The sequence below is a fragment of the Aethalodelphis obliquidens genome, unplaced genomic scaffold, assembly GCF_003676395.1.
Source record: "Aethalodelphis obliquidens isolate GAN/ISIS:26980383/991018 unplaced genomic scaffold, ASM367639v1 scaffold36, whole genome shotgun sequence".
NCBI classification, from domain to species: domain Eukaryota; kingdom Metazoa; phylum Chordata; class Mammalia; order Artiodactyla; family Delphinidae; genus Aethalodelphis; species Aethalodelphis obliquidens.
Window position 1 is genome coordinate 18963021 of NW_020837980.1, and position 15212 is coordinate 18978232.

At 36.7% G+C, this 15212-nt stretch overlaps 1 protein-coding gene across 2 annotated transcripts in view; it reads left to right on the forward strand.

Moving 5' to 3' along the window:
* The window catches only part of LRP6 (LDL receptor related protein 6), a 171577-nt gene that overhangs the window by 138216 nt on the left and 18149 nt on the right, over positions 1-15212 (forward strand). For both annotated transcript variants that reach the window (XM_027129581.1, XM_027129583.1), the window contains 3 exons: positions 1865-2076; positions 2950-3140; positions 14215-14424. In XM_027129581.1, coding sequence (XP_026985382.1) covers positions 1865-2076; positions 2950-3140; positions 14215-14424 — 613 coding nt within the window. The remainder of the gene's footprint in view (positions 1-1864; positions 2077-2949; positions 3141-14214; positions 14425-15212) is intronic.

Consider the following 15212-nt stretch of genomic DNA (forward strand, 5'->3'; position numbering starts at 1 on the left):
TGTGTGTGTGTGTGTGTGTGTGTGTGTGTGTGTGTGTGTGTGTGTGTAAAACTGAAATTCTGAACCTAGCAGCTTTTTCCCCTCCTAATGATATTTGAGTAAACAATTGTTTGATAATTCTATTAGAATGAAGATTGTGTTGTATTAAAATAACTTAGGCTCATATATTAGTATGACTGTCAGTGCCACCTGTATCATTTATATAGTTTTTTTTTTTAATTCCATTTACATGGAGTGTTGGAAACTTTGAAATCAAATACACACTTGGTTCTGATCTCAGCTCTGTCACTCACTAGGATTCTTATGAACTTTTTAGCTGAAAGGAATGTAAAAGCACACAGCCCATTACCACATAGTGGGCCCTCAATAAATGATAGTTCTATTACTAGTTAACTGTTATGTAAAAGGTTCAGAGGATGGGAAACATGAAACACAGTCTCAGTAAAATTACATCTAGGATATGTTATCATTAGTCTAATCTTCTTTTGTTTTTGTTTTGGTAACTATTATTTGGTGACTATGGGATAGGAATGAAAATATTATCAACATGTCTTATCTGTGCTTACATTCTAGTCATGATTTACATACCACTGTCCATAATTCTTTGCTTTCTTTCTGTGTCCAAGCAGTATTAGACCGGGATTACTATAAATAATTATTTGTCATTTTCCTTTTAACGGTAATGTTAAGTTGCATTTTTAATGCATTAAAATTTAGGGAGATTAGATTACTTTTCATGTCTTGTCTGACAAGAGCAAGGAGATAGTGTATTTAGGGCCGCCGAGGATCATTTAGGGGTATAGTTGTAGCGGTATACTACAGATGCACTTCACACGGTGTAGGCCAGGACCAGTAGGCTGATAACTAGTTGATAGAAATTATAGCTGTTGTTATACAGCTGAGGACATAGCAAATAAATGAGATAGCCTTATTAAGGAGTGTTACCTCAGAGATGCCGAGTAAATAAAATATAATTTATTCAGATAAAACAGATGAACAAAGCCTCTCTTTTTGCTTGGCTTTGTTTAAAAGAAAATTTTGGGGGGGGGTAGATTTGAGGATTAGAGAAGGACATGACTGATAGATGTGGTTTGTAGCCCTGACTAATTGCTGTTGTCTCTAGAGCAGTTTCTCAACTTCCGCACTGTTGACATTTTCGGCTGGATAATTCTCTGTATGGAGGTCTGACGTGTACGTCATATTTAGCAGCATCCCTGGCCTCTCCCCACTAGAAGCCAGTTACAGTCTCATAGGCGTGACAATCAAAAATGGCTCCAGGGCTTCCCTGGTGGCGCAGTGGTTGAGGGTCCGCCTGATGATGCAGGGGGCGCGGTTCCTGCCCCGGTCCGGGGAGGATCCCGCATGGAGCGGCTGGGCCCGTGAGCCATGGCCGCTGAGCCTGTGCTCTGCAGCGGGAGAGGCCACGGCAGTGGGAGGCCTGCGTACCGCAAAAAAAAAAAAAAAAAAAAAGTCTCCAGACATTGGCCAGTGCCCCTGGTGGAGGCGTTTGCAAATGCAGAATCGCCACTGGTTGAGCACCACTGCTTTAGAGGTATTTCTAGAGTGTGGTTCTAGCCGCAGTTGTCTCTGGTTTACAGGGACAGCTGCCACCTTCTCACTCTCATTTCTGATCAGTGCACTATCAGCTTCTTAGAGCAACCAATATGGCCTCAGCTCGCTCTACTGCTTTATGTTGTAATAACCAAAGGGAACATTTGAAATGTTCACTAAGAAATGTCGCTTGAGACTTGAGAGTTCCTTCTCAGGTGTGTGACCACGTAAGTATAAGTATTGTGAGTGGTCTCCTCGGAGCTGTCTGGCTTGGAATCCAATTTTCTGTGTGTGTTTCTTTTTCTTCCCTTAGGGCTTTACAGTGGTTGTGAGCTCAGTTCCGAATCAGAACCTAGAAATACAGCCCTATGACCTCAGCATTGACATTTATAGCCGCTACATCTATTGGACTTGCGAGGCCACCAATGTCATTAATGTAACAAGATTAGATGGGAGATCGATTGGAGTGGTGTTAAAAGGCGAGCAAGACAGACCTCGAGCCATTGTGGTAAACCCAGAAAAAGGGTATGTTACTAAGGTGGCATCTGAAACCCTCATCAGCCTTCCTTTTCAGCCCATGTATATTCTTGCTTTCTCTGATTTTACTGTCTAGAATTTCCTTCCTTAGTCACTACTGCTTTAATTCTAATTTCTACCCATACCTCCAGGACTGTTTGAACTGTGACATCCTCCGTGAAGTTTCCCTTGATCTGCCCCACCCCCAGCCAGATGTGACATTCTCCTCTCTCAAATACCCACCGTTCTATGTCTGTACCTCTCTAGTTATACTTAATCCTTTCCACTTTACCTTATACTTGTTTTTCAGTCTTATGTTTTCTACTAGATTTTAGGTTCTTTTATGATAAGAACTAATATGCCTTCTTTCATTTAATATAGAGCTTTGCATTTAATAAATTATACTTACTTGAATCTGAATGAATGATAAGGAATTCAGCAGGGAAAGTAGCTTACTTCAAAGGAGTTACAGGAAAAAGATGAACTATAGAAGTTAAATATAAGAAATGATTCATATATGACTTATTTTCAGTTATGAAATAGACTAATAGAGAAGAAAGTTAAAATTTTGTGTCCAGATCTCTCTGATTACTGCTATTTTATTTATTATATTGTATTATTCCAAAAGCATAAGGCTGCCTGTATCTAACACTTTGTTTTATTAATTCCTTAAAGTTAACTCCCTAAGAACTTCTGTGCACCCTTTGTTACTATTATTGAAATTGAAATATATCCCATGACCTTCAAAACATATGTTTTAAAACGTTTAAAATAAGATTTAAAAATATTATTTTACTTCCTTTTGTCTTAATCAACAGCAGTATTCTCATTTTGTGTGATTTCTTACTTTGGTAAACTTATAGTTTCCTCCTTTCTCTTCAGGTATATGTATTTTACCAACCTTCAGGAAAGGTCTCCCAAAATTGAACGAGCTGCTTTAGATGGAACAGAACGGGAGGTCCTCTTTTTCAGTGGCTTAAGTAAACCAATTGCTTTAGCTCTTGATAGCAGATTGGGCAAACTCTTTTGGGCTGATTCAGATCTCCGGCGAATTGAAAGCAGTGATCTCTCAGGTACCCAAGAAATGTGTTTCCTTATTTTGATTTGAGTTATTGAGATGATTCACCAATAGCATTTGTATTTTCCTTCTATTGTATTATTTTTGGACACATTTCTTTACAGTTTTATTCACTAAGAATAGTCAGCATCAAGTTGGTTGGGAAGCACTTTTTCTTTAACCATCAACATGATTACTCCATTTTTATGTAATAACTTGCGAATTTTCTTGATTTGGGCTCCGTAAATAATATGTTTCTAATGCATCTCTTCTCCTTTTCTAATTCTTCTGCTCTACTTTGTCTTATCTCTGGCCTGAATTCTAGCCTATGATTAGTCTCCTGCCTGCTGATTTTTTCCCCCCTGAAAGTTTACACACTGTTCCTAAATTAATTTTCTGAAGCATGGTTTCTAATTATGTCACTAACTATACTAAAAAAACCCTTCAGGGTACTCTTAGAACCTGAAGAAAAAAAAGTCTGGTTGCATGCTTAAGTTGGTATTTTCCTTTCACAGACTCATCCTCAAGCTCAAATGATCTTAAGATTCCTGGTGTGTTTTAATGAAATAATTTGTCTTCAAATATACTTTTTACTTTCTCATTGCTCTGTGGTCCTCTCTTTACAATCATGTTTATTCCCCTACCCCCAATTTCTGAAGTCCAAATACTCTGTGTGGTCTCACTAGCAATCAGGAAAATGAAATTAAAATAATACACTATTTATATCTATCAGAGTCATAAAATATGGTGTTGATTATTCCCAACATTGGCCAGATGGTAGAAAATGGCATGCTCTCGTACACTTTTGTAGAAGTGGAAATTGGTAGAACCTTTTTGGAGGGCCATTTGCTGGTAACTTTCTCTTGCGTATAGCAGTCTTACAGAAACACTGACCCTGTTGTACAATGGTGTTTGCTGAGCATTATTTGTAATAGTCTATCACAGAGAAATACATTCTAGTATATCAGGGGTATGAAATATTACAATCATTCAGTAATTATTACAGTCATTCAGTAGATCTGTGTGTACTGACATAGAAGGATGATTTTTAAAATTAAGTTGTATAGTAATGTTTATTAAGATTTAGTTTTATTTGAAATTTAAAACTATATTTTACACCCACACACATATAAATACACATACACACACAAACTATATACTATATATACTGGCAAATTGCCTCCAAAAATGTGTGTACCCCACACACACACACACACACAGACACGCACACTCACAGACAATATGTATACTATTAACAAAAATATAGGTATGTATTTTTGTATATTCCTTGAGAAATATGCAAACACATAAACCTTGAGAAAGGTATGTAAGGTTAGCATACTAATATGTTAAGAGTATTTATTTCTGTATCATATAAGTTTTATATTTTTGCATATATGTGTAACTTGTTTAAAATTTTAAGAAATTCTGTCTTTTCAGGTTCAAATGCCTCCCTTCCATTATGCCTTCTTTGATTCCAAACAGTCATGCACTCACTTTGCGTGTGTATGCACCCACCTTGCATAGTATGTTCTTTCCCTTACCTGATCACATGTATCTCTTATATCCCCTCTCGTGTGTATGATAGTTATTTATTATAACAGTGTTATAACTTTTTCTAGTATTTAATGTGGGTTTTCCCCCTCCTTTCCTTTTCTCTTTTTCTCTTCGTTTATGATGTTTATTTTTTGTTATAAAAGCGGCACATGTTTATTAAAGACAGTTTAGCAAATAAAAAAAGAAAATCCAAAACACTATCATTATTTATTTTTAAAACATCTTTATTGGAGTATAATTGCTTTACAATGGTGTCTTAGTTTCTGCTTTATAACAAAGTGAATCAGCTATACATATACATATATCCCCATATCTCCTCCCTCTTGTGTCTCACTCCCACCCTCCCTATCCCACCCCTCTAGGTGGTCACAAAGCACTGAACTGATCTCCCTGTGCTATGCAGCTGCTTCCCACTAGCTACCTATTTTACATTTGGTAGTATGTATTAGTCCATGCCACTCTCTCACTTCATCCCAGTTTACCCTTCCCCCTCCCCATGTCCTCAGGTCCATTCTCTACATATGTGTCATTATTCCTGTCCTGCCCCTAGGTTCTTCATAACCTTTTTTTTTTTTAGATTCCATATATGTGTGTTACCATACAATATTTGTTTTTCTCTTTCTAACTTACTTCACTCTCTATGACAGACTTTAGGTCCATCCACCTCACTACAAATAACTCAATTTCGTTTCTTCTTATGGCTGAGTAATATTCCATTGTATATATGTGCCACATCTTCTTTATCCATTCATCTGTCTATGGACACTTAGGTTGATTCCATGTCCTGGCTATTGTAAATAGAGATGCAGTGAACATTGTGGTACATGACTCTTTTTGATTTATAGTCTTTTCAGGGTATATGCCCAGTAGTTGGATTGCTGGGTCATATGGTAATTCTATTTTTAGTTTCTTAAGGAACCTCCATACTGTTCTCCATAGTGGCTGCACCAATTTACCTTCCCACCAGCAGTGCAGGAGGGTTCCATTTTCTCCACACCCTCTGCAGCATGTATTGTTTGTAGATTTTTTGATGATGGCCATTCTGACTGGTGTGAGGTGATACCTCATTGTAGTTTTGATTTGCATTTCCCTAATGATTAGTGATGTTGAGCATTCTTTCATGTGTTTGTTGGCAATTTGTATATCTTCTTTAGAGAAATGTCTATTTAGGTCTTCTGCCCAGTTTTGGATTGGGTTGTTTGTTGTTTTGATACTGAGCTGCATGAGCTGCTTGTAAACAAAAGACTATCGTTATTAATGCTTCTTTTTTTGTCTATTCATGTTTTATTGTTTGTTTTTCCACCCTTAATTATGAAATGGTTCCAGCATACAGAAAGTGTAGAATTTCTGCCATCCATCTTTGTCAAATCTTAGTGTTTCAACAAATAACACATAAGGGAATCCCCATAAAGTTAACAGCTGATCTTTCAGCAGAAACTCTGCAAGCCAGAAGGGAGTGGCAGGACATATTTAAAGTGATGAAAGGGAAAAACCTAAAACCAAGATTACTCTACCCAGCAAGGATCTCATTCAGATTTGACGGAGAAACTAAAACCTTTACAGACAAGCAAAAGCTGAGAGTTCAGCACCACCATACGAGCTTTACAACAAATGCTAAAGGAACTTCTCTAGGCAGGAAACACAAGAGAAGGAAAAGACCTACAATAATAAACCCAAAACAATTAAGAAAATGGTAAGAGGAACATACATATAGATAATTACCTTAAATGTAAATGGATTAAATGCTCCAACCAGAAGACACAGACTGGCAGAATGGATACAAAAACAAGACCCGTATATATGCTGTCTACAAGAGACCCACTTGAGACTGAGGGGCAAATACAGACTGAAAGTGAGGGGATGGAAAAAGATATTCCATGCAAATGGAAATCAAAAGAAAGCTGGAGTAGCAATTCTCATATCAGACAAAATGGACTTTAAAACAAAGACTATTACAAGAGACAAAGAAGGACACTACATAATGATCAAGGGATCAATCCAAAAAGAAGATATAACAATTGTAAATATTTATGTACCCAACATAGGAGCACCTCAATACATAAGAACAAATACTAACAGCCATAAAAGGGGAACTCGACAATAACACAGTCATAGTAGGGGACTTTAACACCCCACTTTCACCAATGGACAGATCATCCAAAATGAAAATAAATAAGGAAACACAAGCTTTAAATGATACATTAAACAAGATAGACTTTATTGATATTTATAGGACATTCCATACAAAAACAACAGAATATACATTCTTCTCAAGTGCTCATGGAACATTCTCCAGGATAGATCATATCTTGGGTCACAAATCAAGCCTTGGTAAATTTAAGAAAATTGAAATCGTATCAAGTATCTTTTCCAACCACAATGCTTTGAGGCTAGATATCAATTATAGGAAAAAATCTGTAAGAAATACAAACACCTGGAGGCTAAACAACACACTACTTAATAACCAAGAGATCACTGAAGAAATCAAAGAGGAAATCAAAATATACCTAGAAACAAATGACAATGAAAACACAATGACCCAAAACCTATGGGATGCAGCAAAAGCAGTCCTAAGAGGGAAGTTTATGGCAATACAATCCTACCTTAAGAAACAAGAAACATCTCAAATAAACAACCTAACCTTACACCTAAAGCAATTAGAGAAAGAACAGAAAACCCCAAAGTTAGCAGAAGGAAAGAAATCATAAAGATCAGATCAGAAATGAATGGAAAAGAAATGAAGAAAACGATAGCAAAGATCAATAAAACTAAAAGCTGGTTCTTTGAGAAGATAAACAAAATTGATAAACCATTAGCCAGACTTACCAAGAAAAAAAGGGAGAAGGCTCAAATCAATAGAATTAGAAATGAAAAAGGAGAAGTAACAACTGATACTGCAGAAATACAAAGGATCATGAGAGATTACTACAAAGCAACTCTATGCCAATAAAATGGACAACCTGGAAGAAATGGATAAATTCTTAGAAATGCACAACCTTCTGAGCCTGAACCTGGAAGAAATAGAAAATATGAACAGACCAATCACAAGCACTGAAATTGAAACTGTGATTAAAAAATCTTACAACAAACAAAAGCCCAGGACCAGATGGCTTCACAGGTGAATTCTATCAAACATTAGAGAAGAGCTAACACCTGTCCTTCTCAAACTCTTCTAAAATATAGCAGAGGGAGGAACACTCAGAAACTCATTCTACGAGGCGACCATCACCCTGATACGAAAACCAGACAAAGATGTCACAAAGAAATCTACAGGCCAATTTCACTGATAAACCCACACACATATCGTCACCTTATGTTTGATAAAGGAGGCAAGAATATACAGTGGAGAAAAAGACAGTCTCTTCGGTAAGTGCTGCTGGGAAAACTGGACCAGCTACGTGTAAAAGAATGAAATTAGAACACTCCCTAACACCATACACAAAAATAAACTCAAACTGGATTAAAGACCTATATGTATACCAGACACCATCAGACTCTTAGAGGAAAACACAGGCAGAACACTCTATGACATAAATCACAGCAAGATCCGTTTTGACCCACTTCGTAGAGAAATGGAAATAAAAACAAAAATAAACAAATGGGACCTAATGAAACTTAACAGCTTTTGCACAGCAAAGGAAACCATAAACAAGACAAAAAGACAGCCCTCAGCATGGGAGAAAATATGTGCAAGCCAAGCAGCTGACAAAGGATTAATCTCCAAAACATACAAGCACCTCATGCAGCTCAATATCACAAAAGAACAAACAACCCAATCCAAAAATGGGCAGAAGACCTAAATAGACATTTCTCCAAAGAAGATATACAGATGGCCAACAAACACATGAAAGAATGCTCAACATCATTAATCATTAGAGAAATGAAAATCAAAATGAGATATCATCTCACACCAGTCAGAATGGCCATCATCAAAAAATCTACAAACAATAATGCTGGAGAGGGTGTGGAGAAAAGGGAACCCTCTTGCACTGTTGATGGGAATGTAAATTGATACAGCCACTATGGAGAACAGTATGGAGGTTCCTTAAGAAACTAAAAATAGAACTACCATATGACCCTGCAATCCCACTACTGGGCATATACCCTGAGAAAACCATAATTCAAAAAGAGTCATGTGCCGCAGCGTTCATTGCAGGTCTGTTTACAATAGCCAGGCCATGGAAGCAACCTAAGTGTGCATCGACAGATGAATGGATAAAGAAGATGTGGCACATATATACCATGGAATGTTACTCAGCCATAAAAAGAAACGAAACTGAGTTATTTGTAGTGAGGTGGATGGACCTAGAGACTGTCATAGAGAGTGAAGTAAGTCAGAAAGAGCAAAACAAATACCGTATGCTAACACATATATATGGAATCTAAAAAAAAAAAAAATGGTCAGAAGAACCTAGGGGCAGGACAGGAATAAAGATGCTGACCTACTAGAGAATGGACTTGAGGACATGGGGAGGGGGAAGGGTAAGCTGGGACAAAGTGAGAGAGTGGCATGGACATATATGCACTACCAAACGTAAAATAGATAGCTAGTGGGAAGCAGCTGCATAGCTCAGGGAGATCAGCTCAGTGCTTTGTGACCACCTAGAGGGCTGGGATAGGGAGGGTGGGAGGGAGGGAGACGCAATAGGGAGGAGATATGGGGACATATGTATATGTATAACTGATTCACTTTGTTATAAAGCAGAAACTAAGACACCATTGTAAAGCAATTATACTCCAATAAAGATGTTAAAAAAAAAATCTTAGTGTTTGGCCATATTTTCTTTTGAACCTTCCTTCCTCCTCTCTCGTGAAAAAAAAAAAAAAAAATTAGGGAGAATTTGAAGCCCTTGTGTATCCCTCCCCTGTTCTGTTTTCCTCCCTCTTTCCTCAGAGGTAACTTTTGATGTGTTTCTTTGCCATGCATGTTTTGCTTTCTCTCTCTTGCTCGTTCTCTCTCGCTCTCTCTCTGTATTTTTTACCATGTACACGCACACATTTAAACTTCTTTTCACTTTTTAAAATTAGTATAAGTAGTCTCATGTATTCTTTTGTCACTTGCTTTTTTCAGATATATCATGGTTTTGAGGTGATCCCTGTTGATCCACAAATCTATGTCAGTTATTTTCAGTGCTAAATAGTATTTCATTGATGATCATTCTACAGTTTCTCTATTCTGCTATCTAAACTGCTATTTCCAATTTTTTGCCATTAAAAGCAGTGCTGCAGTGTTTATTCTTATGTACATATTTGAATATTTCTCTGTGGCCTAAACTTAGTAGTGGGATTGCTGTCTAATGTGGTATGTATATATTCAACTTGACTATATCTATTCAGATTGCTCTCCAAAGTGATTATATCAGTTTAGAATACCCACAGTTTTGCATATATAGAAGTATATGAGCTTCTCCTCCAGTACTTGGTACTTTTAGACTTCTGAGTTTTTACCAATCCAATAGTTTTAGAGGTATATCTCATTGTTAATAAAGTATGCATTTCTCTATTTGAATTTGAGGTTAATTTATTGGTCATTCATATTTCATATGTGAATTGCAATTCGTAGTTTCTGCCCATTTTCCTATTGCTGATTTCTAGAAATTCTTTATTCAGGATGTTAATCCATTATCAAATTACATACATATTGGTGGAGAATTGTTATGTTTAAGGAATTCAGTCTTTTCATTCATGACTGTGGGGTATCCTTCCATTTATAAGTCTTCTTTAATAATTTTTGGTATGCCTTCATACTTTCTCTATAGAGAAAGATATGTATTACATAAATCTTTCAGTTTGTGATTTACCTTTTCACTCTCCCAGTGGTGTCTTTAGATGAAAAAAGTTATTTTTATTGTAGTAAAGTTTATTAATTTTTCCCTTTATGATTAGTGCCTTTTATGTTATATTTAAGAAATCTTTGACTTCTGCATAGTCACAGAGATACTTTCTTGTGTTTTTTCCTAAAATGTTTTTGTTTAACTTTTCTTATTTTAGATCTCTAATCCATTTGGAATTTATTTTTGTGTATGGTGTGAGACAGGGGTTAAGTTATATTTTATTTTCCACGTTACTATTTGATTCAACACTGTTTCTTTTGAGAAGACCATCCTTTCCCTGCTGTGCTCTCCTGTCACCTTTGTTATAAATGAAATGATTATATTAGTGTAACTTTGTGTCTGGACTCTAATCGTCCCTTGGTCACTTTGTCTTACATAGTATTGTTTTAATTAATAAAACTTTATAACAAGTTTATCTCGCAGTGTACATCTTTAGTATTTCTTCTTAGTATTTCTTTAAGATTACCGTGGCTAGTGTTGACACTTTGCATTTCCAAATACATTTTAGGATCAGCCTCTTCCACCAAAAAGCAAAAACCTACTAGAATTCTTTCTGGTTTGCTTTGAATTTATAGATCAATTTAGGGAGAATTGTTATCTTTATAATATTAGTCTAGATTCTAAACCATGAACATGGTATATCCCTTATTTATTTAGAACTTTAATTTCCCTCAGTGTTTTGTAGTTTTCTGTGTAGAGGTCTTGCCTGTGTTTCATTGGAATTATTCCTTGGTATTTAATGCTTTTGAATGCTGGTAATAAAGAGTAGTCTAAATATTTAATATTTCATTTTCTGGTTGTGGCTGGAATATAGAAATACAGTTTTTCCCTTCTTCCCCAGTCTGGTACATTGTGCTTGTTCCCAGGGACCTTGCTAAATTAGAATTTTCTGTGTTACAGAATCATTTGTCTACAGATGGGGAGAGTTTTATTTTTTCTTTTCCAGTCCTTTTTCTTTGTTGCCTTATTACACTGACTGGGACCCCCCAGTACAATATTGAATAAAATAATAGAATCCTTAGATTTTTTTGTTTCATTTTGTTTTTGTTTTTCATGATTTGGGGGAAGCATTCAATACTTCTTGATTAGGTTTTATGTTTGCTAAGGTTTTTCTGTAGATAACTTTTAAAAAGCAGATTAAGGAAATTCTCTTCTGTTCTTAGTTTGCTAGAATAAATCAAACTTGATATGATACATTATCCCTTTTATATATTGCTGAATTTGATTTGCTAATGTTTTGTTTAAGATGTTTACATCTGTGTTCATTAGAAAGATTACCCCATAATTTTCCTTTCTTATAATGTACTTGTTGGCGTCTTGCCATCAAGGTTACATTGGCCTCATAAAAAGAAATGTTTCCTTTTTTTACGTTTTCTGAATAAGATTAGTATAATGTTGGTAGGTTTTTTCCCCCCCTTCCTTATATGTTCACAGATAATCATATACTTTTTTCATGGGATATCTTTCTACTTAGTATTTTTAGCCTCCTACAGAGCTTTTATACTGCACTGTGTTTAGTATATGCTTAGATTGTTGAATAAATGTCTTTTCATTGCTGATTCCAGAGTTTTATAACTGCCATCAGAGTCAATCAGTAGATCTGGGATCCTCCAGCAACACTGTTGACCTCTTATTTTCCCCAGTTGTCCAATTGAGGCCATCCTTCCACTACCACCAACTAATCTTTTTTTAATCACTCTTAGTGTTACAGTTTAAATTTAATTTTAATTTTCATCAAAGTAATACATGTAGGTATAGAAATCAAATGGTTCTAATTGGCCTACAAAAACCAAGTCTACTGCTCTACTTCCTCCTCTCAGTTCCTACTCTCAGAGGCATCTCCGATAGTTTAAAATAACTTGTTTAAAACTGCTGCTTCATGATTTTTAATTTTTAGATACCACAATTGGACTTCTTTTAATGGAAGATAATGATTTTGCTGTCTTAAACCATATATCCCTAACATACCTATATGAACTCTCCTCCCATCCTCCTAGCTTAGTTATATCATAATTTTTAAGTGCATAATTGTTTGTTATTTATGGCTATGAAAATATTACTGTGAGCTGCATTTCCTTCTGTAGCTTTATTTCTCTCTGAAATGAATCTTATCTAATGTAAATATTGTTTCAGTATGTGCAGATGCATCAAGCACTCCATCTTTTTTTCTTTTTAACTGAAGACGTACCTCCTGCATTTCTTTGTCATCTTGCTCCAGTCTGGATTTGCTTGCTTTCTAGGGCAACTTTCTTTCACCGTTATCCTGGGAATGTACTTGCCAGTCTCCTTGGTTCTGAACCTGCTGTTTCCCAGATTCCATTTCTTTCGTTAATTCCTTTTACGTGATAGATCGCATCCTCTGTTAGCTTATTGAAAGGAGATTCATAGGAGGCTAAAATTCTTGATCTGTTGTCTGTCTGTTCTCCAACTTGTAAATTTTATATCGCTTTTCTACTCTTCTGTCCCATTTGTCCTTATGGGTTTATGCCTTCATTTTTTACCATCGTTTTAGTAGATTTTTAGGAGGGAGCTTAAGTAGACTTGTGTTTAACCCACCATGAATCTGAACGTTCACTTAGGCGGTGCCTTCTCATCCGTAATACCTCCCCACTTTTCTCCATTTATTAAAACTTAGCTTTATGTTTGCCTCTTTCCTGGAACTTTCCCTGATATTTTCAAAGTATTAAGCTAATGTCTTTCTTTGATCAAACACTTAAGGACCGGGGAAAAGTTCTATAGATATTTGAAGGATGATTAGGAGGAAGAGAGAAGGAATTAATGTATTTTATTCTTTTTGAATGAAGGAGAAGCTATGGGGGTGGGCAGGGGGCACAGATTTCAGCACACTATGTGAAAGAACTTTCTCCTAGTTCAGCAGTAGAATAGGCTGCCTCTTCAGAGTCTGGATGGCTCTGTGTCTGGGGTGTTGTAGAAATCTTATTTTGAGGTGAAGCTTGAACCAGGTAACCTTTGAGTCCTTTTTCCTGTGTTCTGAGTGGCCCGGTGGGTGAGGGTGGTGGTCTTCACAGACGCCTTGGGTGTGCTCGGCAGGTGGGGGAAGCCGAGAACACAGAGCTCTCGGCCCACCACCACTGCTTCATCCAGAGAAGTACTGTTTTTGTGTGTTGTACATGTTAGAGAGTTTCATAAGACTTAATTTGAAAGATAGACTGTGCTTTGCTTTTTTTTTTTTTTTTTTTTGGTGGTACGCGGGCCTCTCACCGCTGTGGCCTCTCCCGTGGCGGAGCAGAGGCTCCGGACGCGCAGGCTCAGCGGCCATGGCTCACGGGCCCAGCCGCTCCGCGGCACGCGGGATCCTCCCGGAACGTGTCACAAACCCGTGTCCCCTGCACCGGCAGGCGGACTCTCAACCACTGCGCCACCAGGGAAGCCCTGGACTGTGCTTTAAAAAATTTTTGAAAGCGACTCAAGTGCTTTTCTACATTTCTGTGAACTTAGTATCTACTATGTACTGGACGCTTATTTGCCCTTGATTGCACTTGGATGTCTAGTCTGTTACCTGTTTTCTGGGATGTATATATCTTTTCTTCTCAGAATGATTTTTAAGTTTTCTGGTAGAGAGCTTATCATATTTTCCTTTTCAGTACTTTAAAAATCTAACTGGTTTTCAGTAAATAGCTGTTGAATGTATGACTTGACCCATATGCATCATTTCTGTTGAATGTTCTCCTTTCCAAGGTGCCAACCGGATAGTATTAGAAGACTCCAACATTCTGCAGCCTGTGGGACTAACTGTGTTTGAAAACTGGCTGTATTGGATTGATAAGCAGCAGCAGATGATTGAAAAAATTGACATGACAGGTCGAGAGGGTAGAACCAAAGTGCAGGCTCGAATTGCCCAGCTTAGTGACATTCATGCAGTAAAGGAGCTGAATCTTCAGGAATATAGTAAGTGTTGGTGGTGTACTGCTAATCGCAAGATTCATGTTGTAAGAAATGGTATAAAACTAAGATGTTGTTTTGTGTCTTCTTATTTCTTTATCTTTAAGATTTTCATACACTTTTAGTTTTGCCTTTTTTTTTTTTTTTTTTAAACTCTTCATGTTTTTAAAGCCTGTATTCACCTGGGAGCTTTTTCATATGAAATACTTTTTCCTCATGAAACAGGAGTGGGGGAAAGGAATGGTATTGCTCATTTTCAAAAATTTCCCCAGGTATAGCAAGGACTCTGCTTGTCATGTTTTTCCTCTCTCCTTCAGCCCTTTTAAGAATATTGGTATACAGCATATATTTCTTTTGTTCCATGTACATCCCCATGGTTTCAACAAAAGCAAAAGTTACATTTATATAATGATGACTATAGTTATCATGGAAATAAACCTATTCTTAAGCAAAAGCAAAACAAACTAAAAATTAGTGTGTAAACTTAGAGAAGACTGTGTTTAATAAGAGCTTGTTTTTTCCCCACTTGGATAAGTTTTTCAATTCTAGCTTAGAAAAGTGGCCATAAATTATTTTTTTATCTTACTGAAAACTTGAAAATGACTAGTCATCTTGGCCTAGTTAACGTGTGTTTATGTAATACTGTTAACTCTTGTTAATATGTGTCTGTCATCAAATGTGCCTTCCTAGCAATCACTACTGTAGGTCTTATACAGTATATCAGGAATGCACATGTTAAATGGAGGACTGAGAGAAGTATTGAAACTCCTTAACTTGTTGGCACAATGCTTCAG